We start from the raw sequence: 18837 nt of genomic DNA on the forward strand, positions 1-18837 counted from the left end.
GTGTACATTTTTGTTAAATTATTAAATTAAACAAGAAGAAATAGCAAAATTTACAACTTGGTAGTAATAAAATGTTCACAATGTGATTTAATTTTTGTTTTAGACTTAGCAATATATAACAAAGAATCTGATTTAACAAATAACACAACTTCATTTTTTTTTGTCTTCATTTAACACATTTTTTTTAGCATTCACTCTTCTTAGATTAAAAAATTAGAAATCATGTCTGACTCTCTGTCTGTTCCTCAGAACTCAGTTTGTATAGAAGGGAATAATAGTTTGTGTTAAAGAGATTTCCGAGGATCTTTGCAAGAGCTGTCAGTACACACAAGGTTAAGCAAGATTGAAAAGGTATTTTCCAGAAAGATAATAAAGAGAAAAAATCATAATTGCAGGTGTAATAACTTAACAAGCCTTACTTCGAAACATTTCTTAACCTCATTTCTTAAAAACCCCATTTTACATGCACATGTCCACTTATGGAGTTCTCCTTTACCAAACGCCCCAATTTCATAAAAATACAGTAAAAAAAAAATTAAACATCATCAATGGCTACTATTAATAATGTATATAAGCAAGCATGAAGCCTGTGTCTCCCAAGCAGTGTGGGGAGCATTACTTTTAAAAGTAACTTAAAAGTAAGTTACATTACTCATTACTTACAAAAAAGTAACTACATATGTTATATAGTTACTCATTATAAAGTGAAATGTGTTACAAAAGGCATATTACATTTAATAATGTTGCTTTATTGTTTTTTTTAGAATTTTGCTTTTTCTTCTTTTGTATGAAAACCTGCACATTTGACTGGCCAGCATTTGTTACTAAATTCTATGACCATATATTAACCTTCATGAAACTGACCAAAAACACAGCCAAATTTGATAATTTTATTATGTTTTTTAAATATATTTAGTCTTTCATGTGCTGTAAAGTAAATAACATCCATTCTTTTTTACATCACTGACTCGAGCCCCCAAAAATCTGAACATTCACTGCTATGCCGTCTGATCACACTGTTTCAACATATGTATAACAATTTTTTTTCACTGTTGAAATAGTACTATGTCAGTGACTGATGATTTTATTCAGTTTTCCTACACTACATCCCCATACAGTTTTGCTTGTATTTGGCATTTGCTTCAAAAACAACATGCTAGATAGATAGATAGATAGATAGATAGATAGATAGATAGATAGATAGATAGATAGATAGATAGATAGATAGATAGATAGATAGATAGATAGATAGATAGATAGATAGATAGATAGATAGATACTTTATTAATCCCAATGGGAAATTCACATTCTTCAGCAGCAGCATACTGATACAATAAATAATATTAAATTAAAGAATGATAATAATGCAGGTGAAAAAACAGACAATAACTGTGTATAATGTTAAATGTTAACGTTTACCCCCCCGGGTGGAATTAAAGAGTCGCATAGTTTGGGGGAGGAACGATCTCCTCAATCTGTCAGTGGAGCAGGACAGTGACAGCAGTCTGTCGCTGAAGCTGCTCTTCTGTCTGGAGATGATACTATTAAGTGGATGCAGTGGATTCTCCATAATTGATAGGAGCCTGCTGAGCGCCCTTCGCTCTGCCACAGATGTTAAACTGTCCAGCTCCATGCCAACAATAGAGCTTGCCTTCCTCACCAGTTTGTCCAGGCGTGAGGCATCTTTCCTCTTAATGCTGCCTCCCCAGCACACCACTGCGTAGAAGAGGGCGCTCGCCACAACTGTCTGATAGAACATCTGCAGCATCTTATTGCAGATGTTGAAGGACGCCAGCCTTCTAAGGTAGTATAACCGGCTCTGTCCTTTCTTGCACAGCGCATCAGTATTGGCAGTCCAGTCTAATTTATCATCCAGCTGCACTCCTAGATATTTATAGGTCTGCACCATCTGCACACAGTCACCTTTGATGATCACTGGGTCTATGAGGGGTCTGGGCCTCCTAAAATCCACCACCAGCTCCTTGGTTGTGCTGGTGTTCAGGTGTAGGTGGTTTGAGTCGCACCATTTAACAAAGTCATTGATTAGGTCCCTATACTCCTCCTCCAGCCCATTCCTGATGCAGCCCACGATAGCAGTGTCATCAGCGAACTTTTGCATGTGGCAGGACTCCGAGTTGTATTGGAAGTCCGATGTATATAGGCTGAACAGGACCGGAGAAAGTACAGTCCCCTGTGGCGCTCCTGTGTTGCTGACCACAATGTCAGACATGCAGTTTCCAAGACGCACATACTGAGGTCTGTCTTTAAGATAGTCCACGATCCATGCCACTAGGTATGAATCTAATCCCATCTCTGTCAGCTTGTCCCTAAGGAGCAGAGGTTGGATTGTGTTGAAGGTGCTAGAGAAGTCTAGAAACATAATTCTTACAGCACCACTGCCTCTGTCCAAGTGAGAGAGGGATCGGTGTAGCATATAGATGATGGCATCCTCCGCTCCCACCTTCTCCTGATATGCAAACTGCAGAGGGTCAAGGGCGTGTTGAACCTGTGGCCTAAGGTGGTGAAGCAGTAGCCTCTCCATGGTCTTCATCACATGTGATGTCAGAGCAACAGGCCGAAAGTCATTCAGCTCACTAGGACGTGATACCTTTGGGACTGGGGTGATACAAGATGTTTTCCAAAGCCTCGGGACTCTCCCCTGTTCCAGGCTCAGGTTGAAGATGCGCTGTAGAGGACCCCCCAGCTCCGATGCACAGACCTATATATATATATTCATATATATATATATGAAATGCCTTGCAAGATACAGTAAGTGAACAGAATAATGGGGTTCCATTGTGCTATCAATTTCTATCAAAAAACATGAAAATTACAGGTGACCCAAAACGTTTGACTAGTAACATATAAATAATTATTTTATTTCTTCTTTCACATTTACATGAAAATTGAAAAAAATTTTCAAAGTGGTTGGTTATATCCACATATATTTGGCATCCTGCATTTCTTACATGAATTAACAAATTTCCATTGGGCTAGGTAGTTGAGAGGGTAATCTTGAGGATTTGTAACTCTTAAACTATTTCCTTTTATGGTTTAAATTAATCCTATTAAGTAGTCTCCCATTAAGTAATACGATAACATAATAATTCAGCTTTTTATTAAATACAACTCCAAAAAGCTCTTTGAAGCTGGCAGAAAATGTCTTAATTGCTTTTGGAAATATTTCTTTGATGATATTATGTGGCCATAAAGATCATCGTTTGTAATTTCTTAATCCAAAACTACACAGATGCTTAGAAGCATTAAGTAAGAAAAGAACACTAAACATTGACGCTCTGTTGTTGAATATGTTTTCATTGTACTGTACCGAAAAACGTGTTTTAATTACTTAGGTTCCAGACTTCTTATATTTTTTGTAATGTTCACATTTTCAAGAACCTATAGGATGGAATTATAAATGCACAAATATGAAACCTTTTATTTCTTGATAATTCAGCTAACAAATACACATGTGTGCCTTTTACTGAACTGATTTTGCAAATTAAACTTAAAACTTATATTTTTATTCTATTTCAATTTTGTAATATTAGTAATCCAGTCTGATTGATTCACACAAGTTAAGTCCATAGTAGTTTTTAGATAATCATATTCCTGCATGGTGGTTTATTTAATAAGAAACTGAAACTTCATCCTCTCATCACTTTCCTCTCAGAGCCTCGCAGCTCAAGACAAGGCGGCGGGCTTGCAGTAATTATCAGAGAAGACTTAAACATTAAAAGAATCCCAATTGACTGTCCATTGTCTTTTGAGTGCCTGGCTCTTAAACTAATAACGGAATCAGGTCCTGTCTCACTCATTGTTCTTTATCGTCCCCCAAAATACAATGCATCCTTCTTATCCGATCTGATTGAACTTTTGACCCACCTAAGCTCTTACTCTCAGAGAATTATCCTTCTTGGTGATTTCAACATCCATATTGACATCCCCACATCTAAACTGAGAAATGAATTCCTATCCTTATTGGACTGTTTTGACATGACACAACATGTTGATTTTCCAACCCATTCTGGCTGTCATATATTGGACCTGATATGCACTTCTGGACTATCTGTTGCCAACATTTACAGCACTGATTTGGGACTCTCTGACCATAAAGCAGTATTTTTCACTGTCTCATTACCTCTCCCACCTCTTACCTGTAAACGACAAATTTCTTACAGAAACCTTAAAAATATCTGTCCCTCTATCCTTTCTGGATCCATTTCTGATCTTTTACTGTCTGCACCTATTCCATCAACACTAGATAGTTTTGTTGACCACTATAACACAGCCCTTCACTTAGCATTAGATAAAACAGCTCCTTTAAAACATAAGGAGGTTTCCTTTAAACGCTCAGCTCCTTGGTATAACTTAGAATTGCGATCTATGAAAGCAGCTGGCCGACGCCTTGAGAGAATGTCACGTAAGACTGGCCTCACCGTGCACATCCAGGCTTTCTCTGACCACCAAAGAGCTTACAGAGAAGCACTAACTTCTGCCAAGAACACCCATTATGGCAGAATAATAGAAAGTGGCCATGATAACCCAAGGGTTTTGTTCTCTGTAGTTAATAAACTACTCGAACCCGCATCTGGTCCAACTACCTCTTCTACTGAAGTCTGTGAGGAATTCCTCCACTTTTTCCGTAACAAAATTAAAGATCTAAATAATTCAACTAACATAAATATATCATCTGTTTATATCTCTCCCTGTTTTCCCACTCCATCCAGCTCCTTCTCTAAGTTCTCACCAGTCACTTCTGCGTTTGTTAATAACCTGCTTTGTAAGATGAGGCCGACTACTTGTGTACTGGACCCCATCCCCACCACACTACTTAAATCCTGCCTTCATGCCATAATCCCGACTGTTACAACAATAATAAACTCATCCCTTGACACTGGCTCCGTGCCGCTCACTTTTAAAATTGCTTCTGTAACCCCAATGTTAAAAAAGTCTGGCCTTGATGCTGACAATCTTAACAATTTCCGGCCTATTTCCCACTTACCTTTCCTGTCAAAAGTTCTTGAGCGTGTTGTAGCTTCCCAACTCACCAATTACCTAACCTCTAATAATTTGATGGAACCCTTTCAGTCTGGATTCAGGGCGCGGCACAGCTGTGAAACTGCTCTGCTACGGGTAACCAATGATTTGCTTATGGCAGCAGACTCTGGACAAACTAGCATATTAATTCTGTTAGACCTCAGTGCAGCATTTGACACTGTCAGAAATGACATCCTACTGTCCAGAATGGAGAACATGCTGGGTATCTCTGGCACTGCCCTCCAGTGGTTCAAGTCCTATCTGACTGATAGGCAAGAGTTTGTTAGTCTTGGCAACAGCAGATCCAACTCCGTGCCAGTCACACAAGGAGTCCCTCAGGGCTCTGTCCTCGGTCCTCTGCTTTTCTGTATTTATATGCTTCCCCTTGGCCATATTATCCGTAGTTATGGATTGGGTTATCATTTTTATGCAGATGATACTCAGCTCTACTTCAATGTTAAAAGTGGAACTTCATCAGAGCTTTCTCAGCTCACAACCTGCCTTAGTGAAATTAAAACCTGGATGGAGCAGAACTCTTTAAAATTAAATTGCAATAAAACTGAACTCCTGCAAATTGGGACTATAATGCAACTTAATAAAATGAGCTCCTTCCCAGTCCATCTTGGCAGTGATCTTATCAGACTTGCCTCTACTGTAAAAAATCTTGGTGTCATTTTTGATTCCTCCCTCACTTATTCCGCCCACATAAATCACATTAAGAAACTTTCTTACTTTCACCTCCGTAACATATCCCGTGTTCGCTCCTTCCTCTCCTTCTCTAATGCTGAGAAACTTGTCCATGCTTTTATCACATCCCGCATCGATTATTGTAATTCCCTACTGGCAGGTGCCCCTTCTAATCTTCTATCACAGCTCCAGCTTATTCAAAACTCAGCTGCAAGAGTCCTTACTCGAACCAGCAGCAGCGAGCACATCACACCCATCCTGCTCCGTCTTCACTGGCTCCCTGTGTTCTACAGAATCGAATATAAAATCCTACTAATAACCTACAAAGCTTTAAATAACCTCGCACCAAACTACATCAGTGACCTTCTCCATCACTATGTGCCTGCCCGCCCACTAAGGTCCTCTGATTCTGGTAATCTTGTTGTGCCCCTCACTAATCTACACTCCATGGGTGACAGGGCCTTCAGCTGTATAGTGCCCAGACTCTGGAATGACCTACCAAAATTAATCAGGTCAGCTGACTCCATGAATTCTTTTAAAAAACAACTCAAAACTCATCTGTTCAGGAAGGCTTTTAGCTCTACTTGACTTTATTACCTTTCTCTCAGTTTACTTCTCTGTCAAGATGCTAATGTAACCTGTGTGTGTGTGTGTGTGCGAGTCCATCAATTATGTTGTCTGTTTTTTTTTCAGAATTTACTGTCTTAATCTTCTTTATTTATTTATCTGGTTTGTACAATGCTATATACTGTATATTCTGCCGTTCTTTATTATATTCTATAAGTGCCTTGAGCATGGGAAAGGCGCTATATAAATAAAATGTAGTATTATTATTATTATTAAGAGAAATCTTTCTAATTCTTGATGAATATGAAATATGGCAAATAATGAACAACGTCAAGCTTCATCATTAAATGTTTGTTATACATCTCTAAACCTTGTGATGAATACTGTAGCATTTCATCAGTTTTGTACTTAGCAGATAAATAAACTTAAACCCAGCTGTCTTTTATTGGACATGTATCTCTGTGTTGAAAGATTGTAAGAAGGATGTGAAGAGTGCATTTGAATAACCTTTCAACCATTTATTGTGTATTATTCAACATGCTCCCTTCAAACACACACATGCATGCAAACGCCTTTACTTCATATTGATTGATATTTGGGTTTCAGTTTTCACACATTGACCTCAACATGTAAATTGAACAATTTCTTTTTCTTTTATTTTACTCTTGAATAAAAGCACACTTGTTTTGTTATACCTTTTGTGAAAGTGTTTATTTAATATTTGGAATTCAGTCTTCACACATTACACACTTCACATCAACATTTTGTCATTATTACTATAACATGAAAACTATTTGTGTTTTAGTTATGTGTTTACAGTTACACAGATCGTTGTAGACATGGAACACACATGAAATGTATATATTTCAAAAAACGATATACAGACTTCAGCTGTGAGAGTTTTAGTGTCAGACTTTAGCTGCCTCAGTGGGGGATGGGATAGCAGGCTGCCTGCCTGTGGCCGATTGACATATTTGCAAAACAAAGGCACAATCGGGGCGCAATTAATGCAGTGATGAGGTGGTGCTAGTAAATTTAAGGTAGCCTGATAAATGGAAAATTTTTTAAAAAACCTCTGCACACTGCAGAAATTCCTTAGGACTGGAAGCTTTAAAATATTATTCCATTATGTCAGAAGGGTAATCAGGGTGATCCAATTTACTATATCCAAGTTAATATATGCTTAATATGCTCATGGGTAAACTAATGCAAACAATTAAAAAGAACTTCAAACAAATTAGTAAAAGGTGTATTAGCAATTATGTTTTCAGAGGGGAAATTGTTTTTCACTAATATGATTGAATTCTGTAAGACAGCAACAAAACTGTATGATCAGAGAGCTGTTTGTGATATTATTTACCTTCATTTTCAGAAGGTTTTTGATAAAGTACCATATGAGAAGTTAGCTACCAAAAATAAATGAAATGGGTAGTCATTATATAGTGTGGAAGATACAAGCTTCACTCTTAGTTTAAGTGAGAGAATGCCAAGCATTTTTATTTAAAAATAATAAAAAGAACTGCATTGATTTGCATACAATGAACACACAAATCTCATTTTGTGACTGTCACAGGAAACTTTTTATAACATGGCCCAGGTTGGTACATGACATGTCCAGCATATAAACCCCTTAGGCAAAATATTAATATTACCGATCAATTGAATTGCAAAACATGTTCCATATCAGTAAAATTTGTGTTTGTGTGCAAGCTTAAAGGGTGTGTGGTTGAAATGGACAGTTAAATAACCTGATCAGTAAAAACCCAATAACATCAAGTCTTGCCCAAACAGCTAGAACAAAGAATTTACAAAGATTCACAAAATACAACCAGACCTGTTTCACTGACTGTGGACAGCTTCCTGCTTCAAGACTGATATTCTGTCATAATAGGTAGTTGCAAAATTGGTTTAAGCATCATTGCCAGAAGGTTATAGTGAACATTTTCATATTTAGGTTATATTAAAGGTGGTATCCTTCAGGGATCAGTGCTAGAGCCACTACTCTTTTTAATATGCATAAAATATCTGGGTATGAATTAAAACACGTTGGTCAAGTTTGCAGATGATATTTAACTAAGAGGAAATGCACATAATTTGGAATCACCTGAATCATTATAAAGGGACCTAGACAAAGTTCTGAAGTAGTGTGTACAGTTTTGGTTTTCATATTACAAGAAAGTCATAGCAGTGCTAGGCAAAGTTCTGAAGAGAGCAACTAGCCTTAGTAAGGAACTTAGAGGCAGTGAGTTATTAGGAAAGACTGAAGGAGTTAAACATTTTCAGTCTAAGCAAATGATTAAGAAATTAAGAGGTAACATTATTGAAGCGTTTAAAATATTGAAGAGAATGAGCACAGTGGATTGTTCTTGTTACTTTAAGATAGGTTCTTCATCAAGAACATAGAGACACAATTGGAAACTTGTTAAGGGTAAATTTCATACAGACCTTCTTCTTTCGGCTTCTCCCATTAGGGGTCGCCATAGCGGATCATCTTTTTCCATATTCTCCTGTTGTCTGCATCTTGCTCTATTTCTCCCACCACCTGCATGTCTTCTCTCACCACATCCATAAACCTCCACTTAGGCCTTCCTCTTTTCCTCTTACCTGGCAGCTCTAACCTTAGCATCCTTTTCTCAATATATACTGTATAGCATTTCTCCTCTGCACATGTTAAAACCAGCACAATCTTGCCTCTGGCTTTGTCTCCAAACTGTCCAACCTGAGCTGACCCTCTAATGTACTCATTTCTAATCCTGTCCATCTTTCTCACACCCAATGCAAATCTTAAAATCTTCAACTCTGCCGCTTCCAGCTCTGTCTTCTGTTTTTTGGTCAGTGCCACTGTCTCCAACCCATATAACATAGCTGGTCTCACTACTGTCCTATAGACCTTCCCTTTCACTCTTGCTGATACCCATCTGTTACAAATAACTCCTGACACTCTTCTCCACCCATTCCACCCTGCCTGCACTCCCTTCTTCACCTCTCTTCCATGCTCCCTGTTACTCTGTACTGTAGATCCCAGGCATTTAAACTCATCCATCTTCGCCAACTCTACTCCCTGCATCTTCACCACTCTTCTGACCTCCCTCTCATTTACACACATGTATTCTGTCTTGTTCCTACTGACCTTCATTCCTCTTCTCTCTAGAGCATATCTCCACCTCTCCAGGGTCTCCTCAACCGGCTCCTTACTCTTGTTACAGATCACAATGTCATCAGCAAACATCATAGTCCATGGGGACTCCTATCTACCTGTCCATCACCATTGCAAATAAGAAAGGGCTCAGAGTCGATCCCTGATATAATCCCACCTCCACTTTGAAAGCATCCATCACTCCAACTTTTGACCTCACCATTGTCACACTTCCCTGGTACATATCCTATACAACTCTTACATACTACTTTGCCACTCCCGACTTCCTTATACCACAACTCCTGTCTGGGCATCCTGTCATATGTTTTCTCCAGGTCTACAAATATGTAATGCAACTCCTTCTGACCTTCTCCATACTTCTCCATCAACACCCTCAGAGCAAACATTGCATCTGTGGTGCTCTTTCCTGGCATAAATCCATACTGCTGCTCGCTAATCATCACCTCACTTCTTAATCTAACTTCCACCACTCTTTCCCATAACATCATATTGTGGCTCATCAGTTTTATCCCTCTGTAATTACAATAGCTCTGCACAATCCCTTTATTCTTAAACATTGGTACCACTACACTTCTTCTCCACTCCTCAGGCATTCTTTCACTTTCCAAGATTGCATTAAACAATCTGGCTAAAAACTCCACTGCCATCTCTTTTAAACACCTCCATGCTTCCACAGGTATGTCATCTGGACCAATGGCCTTTCCATTCTTCATCCTCTTAATAGCTGTTTTACTTCCTCCTTGCTAATATGTTGCGCTTCCTGATTCACTATCCCCAAATCATGCAACCTTCTCTCTCTATCATTCTCTTCATTCATCAGCCTCTCAAAGTACTCTTTCCATTTGCTCAACACACTTCCTCTGTGCGCTGTTCTGCACTTTTCATCCAACTCACTCCAGAAATCATTTTTTTCATCTATCACACATCCAACTTGGGGGGACTATGCCCTAACAACATTCATCATCACATCTTCAATTTCCAGCTTCATAATCATCACTCTGTCTGACACTCTTTTACCTTCAGGATAACCCCGCCTCATTTCTGCTCCCATCTACACCATGATAGAACAATTTGAACCCACCTCCAATACACCTGGCCTTACTTCCCCTCCATTTAGTCTGTTGCACACACAATATATCAACCTTCCTTCTGTCCATCATATCAGCTAACTCTCTCCCCTTGCCAGTCATACTGCCAACATTCAAAGTTCTAACCCTCACTTCAACTCTCTTTACCTTCCTCCTTTCCTCCTGCCTCTGGACACGCCTTTCCCCTGTTCTTCTTCTTCTTTGGCCAACAGTAGTCCAATTTCCGCCAGCACCCTATTGGGACTGTATTTTAAAGTTATTATTTAGTTGAACTTTATGGCAGTGTTTTGCTCTGGATTAGAGTAGCCCACAGGAGTGCTGCCTTTCACAGTGTTTCCACTAACATTTAATATAATTTTTAGAATGAATTATGATAATTTTTGACTAGGTTTTGCTTCACTTATATTCTAAAATGGATGACTGCACCTACCTTTGCTTTTGTCAGTCATTTTAAAAGAGTGAGATTAACAAATCAGCTAATCTCAGCTACATACTTTTACTGCATATGCAAACAAAAGAACTGATTAAGGTGTTTTTCTACTAAAGTGTATCCCTGTAAATAACTTTCATAATTGCTCAATACATTTCTAACGATCATTATGATGCCTATTGTGTTTTATTTTTATGTCTTTGTATTCTGCTGCTGATATTTTATTGCATTTTATACCTGGCATAGGAATATTTTGTTCTGAGTGGAAATGGGACCAATGTGTGAAACATCTGGAATTAAACTCATATATTATCTTTTGTGTCAAGGTTTAGGTGAGGAATATAAACAAAGTGAAGGAAGCAAAATAAGAGAGTATTGAGTAGAAAGCCTCCATAAAAGTAAAGCCACCTAAGTATAATTAAGCAGTTAAACCTAATGCATGAAAAGGGATTATGTACCAAATCCTTACAGGAAATTTCCTTTATTAAAACTACAAAATTTGTGTTATCACAGTTCATTTTAAAAATGATTAAAACTAGCAGATGAATGACTCCTGATGGGGTTAAGGTAATTTTGTTAGAGAAAATTTAAAATTGCTCTGATGAGAAGTTTTTTTAAGCTTTGGTTGTCATCTATACTAATAAAAGGCAAAGCCCTCACTGACTCACTCACTCACTCACTGACTGACTGACTCACTCATCACTAATTCTCCAACTTCCCGTGTAGGTGGAAGGCTGAAATTTGGCAGGCTCATTCCTTACAGCTTACTTACAAAAGTTAGGCAGTTTTCATTTCAAAATTATACACGTAATGGTCATAACTGGAACCTCTTTTTTGTCCATATACTGTAATGGTAGGCAGCAAGATGGCCGTAGGAGACTGAGTTGCGTGTCGCGTCATCACGCCTCCCACGTAATCACGTGAACTGACTGTGAACTCAGTACGTAGAAAAGAAGGAGGAGCCCCAAAGAGCGCAGAAGAAAACATTCATTACACAATTGACAAGGCAGCGAAACAATAAGAAGCGAGTGAGTGACGCATACAAGCATCTTCATAAGACACGAGGTATAAAAAAGCACGGTGTAAACCGTAAGTCTAAATTAACTTTATAGAAACGCTCCCGCTGCCGTTTGCAATACCATATTCGCGAGATACAAGTTTAATGAGAAGACACGAGGTATAAAAAAGCACGGTGTAAACCGTAACCTTAACTTTATAGAAACGCTCCCGCTGCCGTTTGCAATGCCATATTCGCGAGATACAAGTTTAATGAGAAGACACGAGGTATAAACGACAGTTTGCATCACTTTGTAACAGAGTTAAAATTGCTGTAGCGAGAAACTTTTAACTGCCGGGTCTTAGCTAACATGAAATAAACCCATGGACATCGCAACATCACACAAGAGAGTGGCTCACTTGAAGTGACTGAACGCAGCACGAGTGATCACTTCCATTAATCAAACCTGTTCAAAAAACACATTACACAATTGATAAGGTAGGAAAAGAATATTAAACAAGGCACGGTATAAACCGTAACTTTAAGTTTATAGAAACGCTGCCGTTTGCAATACCATATTCGCCCCTGCGAAGCGCGGTGATTTTGCTATATATATTAAACTATTTCAACCATTGTATGATCTGCTTCTCGCAACTGAAAGAGGGCACCGTGGCAGAAGTTAGCCGACTTGCTCACCAACCACAAGCGTTACCTGGTAGGTAACCACCCATACAATCACATTGTGAATCAGACTACGAATGCCTGCAATGTAATTACCCCGATCTACATGCTGTGAAATGAACGAACCTCACGCCGTGGCACAACGTTAGGGGCTTCGCCTCTATGTCCGAGGATCGATTCCCGTAAGGGAGTGCAGTGACTGTGTACTCCTGATGAGCCCACAATTACGGCGAAACACGTGTCGCATACTATGCATCTTCAAAGCACGGTGTAAACAGTAAGTTTAAATTGAGTTTATAGAAACGCTCCCGCTGCCGTTTGCAATACCATATTAGATGACTTTGTAACAGAGTTAAAATTGCTGGAGCGATAAATTTTTAACTGCCGGGTCATGTCGCGTGTTCTTGGGTAGGTACACCAAAAAATTTATACATTTATGCATGTAATGGGCAAACAAAAAATGTACTATACCCGAAAGCACTACAGTAGTACTCAATGTATCTTTAATTCTTAAATGTTAATGTTTTACTCTTTAATAATTTATACGATTCTTATATGTTATTCAGATTCTTTTATCAAAATACCGGTAACAGCGCACTGCACGCTAACGTGGATTGAATACACTTGACATGACCATTCATAGTATTTATCCTCTTTCTCTGTACGTTTACCATTCCTTTGCTCAGAGGTTGATGCGCTTGCTGCTTAATGAGCAGCTCTTGACCCTAGCGTCCCGCTGCTTCTCTTCTTTCGTCGGCATCTTTTCCCGTTAAAACTGATTTATATTAAAATTTAGTATGTTTTCTTTAATTTTTCACTTAAGCTGGCACTTAAGTCTTCAATCTGCCTCAAAAATGATTACCGAAGGTGGTAGACAATGAAAACGTCAGCCGTACGCATCCGCCACGCACGCACTGGTGTGCGCAGCTGTGAGTTGATTCTACAATTAAATAAAATAAACATAAAAAGAGTAATAACTTGCACCACCGCTATTCAATTACACTTGCCTAACGCCTCTCCTAAGGGGAAATACTGTGGGATCTGGGCATCCGTCAAAGCAGCAATCACAAGCCCGATTACAAAGCGGGAAGCTGTGATTTGTCGTCTCCCTCCCATGTAACAATCACAGCCCGTGTTGCAACGCACTATGTATGTATATGTATATATGTGTATGTGTGTGTATATGTATGTGTGTATATATATATATATATATGTGTTCATATGTGTGGGAAAGCGAATAGTAGACGTGACGTAGTATCTGTGTACCAAATTTCAAGTCAATAGGTGAAACGGTTTGCGAGCTACAGCTCATTTAAAATCCTGGACAGACAAACTAATAGCCACGGTACTGTTTTATAGAAGAACATTTTAATGTTTTATAATTTATATTTATATGCAATGTGCTTCTTATATATTACTTCATATTCTCAAATGATAATGATGTTAATGTTGTTTATATTGATTTCTATGTTATTGTAAGTGCTCTTTATTTGTGGAAAAATAAATTTGGCAATTAAACTTATTTTATACATACATTTTATTTTTTTCTCTTGCAGTCAGTGAGTGAATCCACTGGCTAATCAGCTATATATATATATATATTTGTATGTGTATATATATATATGTGTGTATATATATATATATATATATATATATATATATATATATATATATATATATATATATATAGATAGATAGATATATGTGTATGTATGTAGATATACAAATATGTATATATATGTATATATGTTTATATATATGTAGATATACAAATATGTATATGTATATATATGTATATATGTGTATATATATGTAGATATACAAATATGTATATGTATATATATCTATATGTGTCTGCATGTGTGTGTGTATATATATATATATATATATATATATATGTATGTGTATATATATGTTGATATATGTATATATATGTGGATGTGTATATGTATATATTTATGTATATACACTATGTTTATGTATATATATGTTTACATAACCTCTTTAACACACTACTTCTCCGCTGCGAAGCGCGGGTATTTTGCTAGTATAATATAAATGGTTGTGTGTGAAAATAGGTAAAATAATAAGAATGAGTTCCTCATGAACAGTTTTGTGCTTTTGATGTGTGTCTCATTGTTGAACAAGACTATTTTGAACAGTTTTAACATATGTGAGAAATCAGTAGGAAATACAATGAACAATTTTAGCAGGCACAAAGTAAATTATCATTCTGACAATGTTAAATGTGCTTGCCTGTTAAGTTCTTCTTTAGCTGAGCTAGTTAGATCACTTAACTCATTTTATTTTCAATGTATTACTCTTCACTGAGTACAGGCTGAGTGCATGTGCACAAATCAGCAACTCCACTACTTTAACAGAAAATTGTTATACCATGTTGCATTTCCAAAAATGAACACACAAGCAGTATTACACACAGTACAACAGAGCATGGTAAAAGCCCATTAACATTACAAATAAGATATGGCTATTTGACAGATGGAGAAAAACAATAATTCCAGTTAGAAGCATTGAAATAAACTTCTGGTCAATTAAAGAAAGTCACAGATAAATCCAGACAAAGTTGTATCTGTGGGGACACACTACAGCAAATGCTGAGCACAAATATGAACTCTTCAACCATGGTGTGAGAACTGTGATATAGAGTAATATTTCAGACAAAATTAAAAATAAATAAACAAGAATACTGTGAAATGTGAGCACAAATAAATAAATGTGTCATATATTGTAAGTGGGTGACGCCTCATCACCACACCAGTTCCGATCCCCAACAGGCCTGAACTTATTGGCTCTCTGGTGGTTTTGACTTCTCTGGGGATGAGGCTCCTGAGGTCTTTCCCCCATCCCCTTCCTATGAGCAGCTACAGCAGAGATACTCCAGTGGAGAGCAGAAAGAAGTCCTGTCCATTGTTTCAGAGCTGCGATAAAGTTTTTTACGGTGGCTGGAGTGCCAATCCTGCCACCAACCCCCAAGTTTTTCCAACAAGTTGGAGGACCATTTGCAGGGTGGACGCAGTTTAACATCATACATAAGTTTAACATCATACATAGTACACACATCCGAATCTGTTCCTCGGGGTGGGTGATGATGCAATGGTGACCTGCTGGGCTAGTTGCTTTGAACACCTGTTTAAAGGCAACAAACCTGGACAAGGTGCCAGTCCATCGCAGGGCATACCTCTGGGTGCAATTTATAGTCACCAATTATCCTAACACACATACAAATCTTTGTGATGTTTGAAGATAACTAGAGTGCCTGTAGAAGACCTGCGCAGACACAGCAAAGTACTAAGTGTGAGATCTGAACTCAAAATGTTTAAAAGCAATCATCGAGTATTTTTATTCTTCTATGAGCCTATAAAATATGTTGTCTTTTTGCATTTAACATATTGTTTTCACTTAATATTTTGATTAGAGGAAATGAAGTGCAAGGATTCTGTAGCAGCAGCAAAGGTAGCAAAATTGCAGTGCCCAAGAAAATTAACATACAGAATGGCATGCAAAGAGGTAGTATAATGACTTCACTACTGTGAACTAATGATAAAAAAGTACATCTTTAATCATAAAAAGTAAAGATGTATAATGTACAAATCAAAAAACACAATTACTAATGTGTTACAATTGCATGTAAAGTTGTGTATCTATTTGTTTTTGTCCATTTAGAAAGATTATGTGCAAAGTTTAAATAATAATACTTCCTTATCTCAGAATACACATAGCCTATCTCTTATAATGCAAGGCTATATAGGCAGTTTTGATTCCCTTTTCAGCACCACAGGATCATTTGATGTATGTGGTCATATGTGCTTGAATGGATCCATAATACCCATTAAAATAGGATTGATAAACCCCTTGTGACCTCTTTGATATCTGTTTAAAGAAAAAGTTGTATGGCTCGACTGACAAAAATAAATCCATTTTGCTACTTCTGGATCTAAGATGTGACTATGTAAATTTTTATGGATACTGCCAATTTTACAAAACAACTAGAGGACCACAGAAGAGATACAGTAAAATTTGATTAAAATGGTTGTATCTTGTCCTCTCTTCTACAGCCTAAAGATATGTGTTTAGTTTTAAATTACTAAAAACTCATAACCTCACCAAAATCTATCTGCCAAATGTTTTTAATGAAATACTGTCCTATTTCCTACCGAAAATTCATAATATGATGTACATCAGTTCAAAAAAATACATAAATCTTTTTATGTGCATAATGATTCTTCAGGATAATTTTAATCCTCTATACCTGGTGGCAATGTGGATTTTCTAATACATTTACTACAGTAATATGGAGCTCAAATAAGTATTCATTCTAATTTGGAAGAACATTCTAATTTAAGCAAATGAAAAATTAGTTTTGCATAATATATTTAAAAATGTGATTGATTATTAAATAGTCATGCAAGGGAATTAGTCGAGTGCATAATACAATTCAGACACTTTACAATGAAAATGCCCTGAATTGATACATTTATGATTAAATTAAATAATTTATGTATTTCTCCAGATTTGCTGTATATTTTATTATATTGTTTTAAATGACTTATTTTTGCATCTTGATAATATTTATTTTGATACAACTTTCAGTTCAAAAATGAAGTTTTCTCCTTTATACTCAAAAAAGCAATTGTTTTTTATTTTTTTAGGTAAGCAAGTTAGAGAGAGAAAAAAATCACGAATTGAAGCATGAACAACACAAGTCAACTGTAGTTTTGACAGAACTTAAAACTAAACTTCATGAAGAGAAAATGAAAGAATTGCATTCAGTTCGGGAGAACTTGCTCCGGCAACATGAGTCTGAGCTTCTGCGGGTCATCAAAATTAAAGATAATGAGATCCAGAGGCTGCAGGCCCTCGTGAATGCCTTGCGAGATGGAACTACAGACAAGGTGAAAACAATTCTCTTCTCTGAAGCCAAGGAAGAAGCGAAAAGGATGTTTGAGTTTGAAAAGGTTAGAATGCAGCAGGAGATTTATGAGCTGAAGGGAGTAAAGAAACAAATGGAAGAAGCCTTAACTTTGGCAATACAGGCGGACAAAATTAAAGCTGCAGAGATCAGGAGTGTCTATCACCTGCATCAAGAAGAAATCATCAGAATCAGAAGGGAATGTGAAAGAGAGATTCGTAGATTGGTATGTGCTCATTTGTTGTTTGGTAGTATATTAGCCCTATTTTTCTTATTAAAAATATACACTTGTAATGTACATAAATAAAAACATGTATATACAATGTATTTGTTTTTATATATATTTTACCTTGCTTCATTTTGTTTTTTAAGTGTTTGATTTTCTTTTACCAAAATTAGTAGTTGTATCATTTAAGTGACCTTGCAGTATTGTATTCAGTATAAACCAATTAGCTTTTTTAATGCTGTAATATACTACTGTATCATTTTTAATACTGAAAATTATTACTGATATCTTAGGTCAAAACCTATCTGGGAATTATGAGAGATATTTTAGTTCTAGGCTCCTGATGATTGTTAAATGTTGTTTTTTAGCTAAGGGAAATATTAGAATGTTGCAGTGTGAAAGACAGTTTTTAAGAAATTTTCTTTTTAATGAACATAAACTACTTTATGTGTTCTAAGTTGGGTGTTGGGTAGATTTGGGAAGTGCAGGGTGTACTGCTTGGTTGAGTGTCTTATAATAATTCATTTCTATAATTACGATTTTTTGCATATTTTAAAATTCTCTACTGTAATGCTGTTATTAGAATTCATACTCATATCTTTCTTCCATGGTAACACTACCATGGTAGATGGAGACCCACACAGCCTCTCAAATCATATAGGCTACATGATTAGGGCACTATAGTCAGTACTTCATACATTTCAAAATACAAAGACAACAAAAAAGGACATTGTGTTTTTTATATAGACACTACTTCTGCTATAATTTTCAAAAACAGAATTTTAAAATGTCCTTTCCTACCTGAAAGTTCCTCCCTCATCAGTGTCTTTCTGATGGCTGTATTTTTTTAATTGAAGTACTGTTTTGCAGCGTTTGTAAATAACAAAAACAAACTATGAGGCTCGAGTCTGATCATTTACATTTTGTCAGCTTTGAATAAAACCTATCATAGTAGTTAAGCAGGCAAGGTGCTTGTGTGCACAATTCAGAATGTGCATAAGTTACTGCCCTGAGAAATTAGTCATGCCTAAAAT

General features: G+C 36.9%; 1 protein-coding gene across 5 annotated transcripts in view; it reads left to right on the plus strand.

The window, feature by feature from the left end:
• The window catches only part of jakmip3 (Janus kinase and microtubule interacting protein 3), a 163117-nt gene that overhangs the window by 60719 nt on the left and 83561 nt on the right, over positions 1 to 18837 (plus strand). For all 5 annotated transcript variants that reach the window (XM_051922980.1, XM_051922982.1, XM_051922983.1 and 2 more), the window contains exon 4: positions 17318 to 17803. In XM_051922980.1, the coding sequence (XP_051778940.1) occupies positions 17318 to 17803 (486 nt within the window). The remainder of the gene's footprint in view (positions 1 to 17317; positions 17804 to 18837) is intronic.

The sequence above is a fragment of the Erpetoichthys calabaricus genome, chromosome 2, assembly GCF_900747795.2.
Source record: "Erpetoichthys calabaricus chromosome 2, fErpCal1.3, whole genome shotgun sequence".
Classification (NCBI taxonomy): domain Eukaryota; kingdom Metazoa; phylum Chordata; class Cladistia; order Polypteriformes; family Polypteridae; genus Erpetoichthys; species Erpetoichthys calabaricus.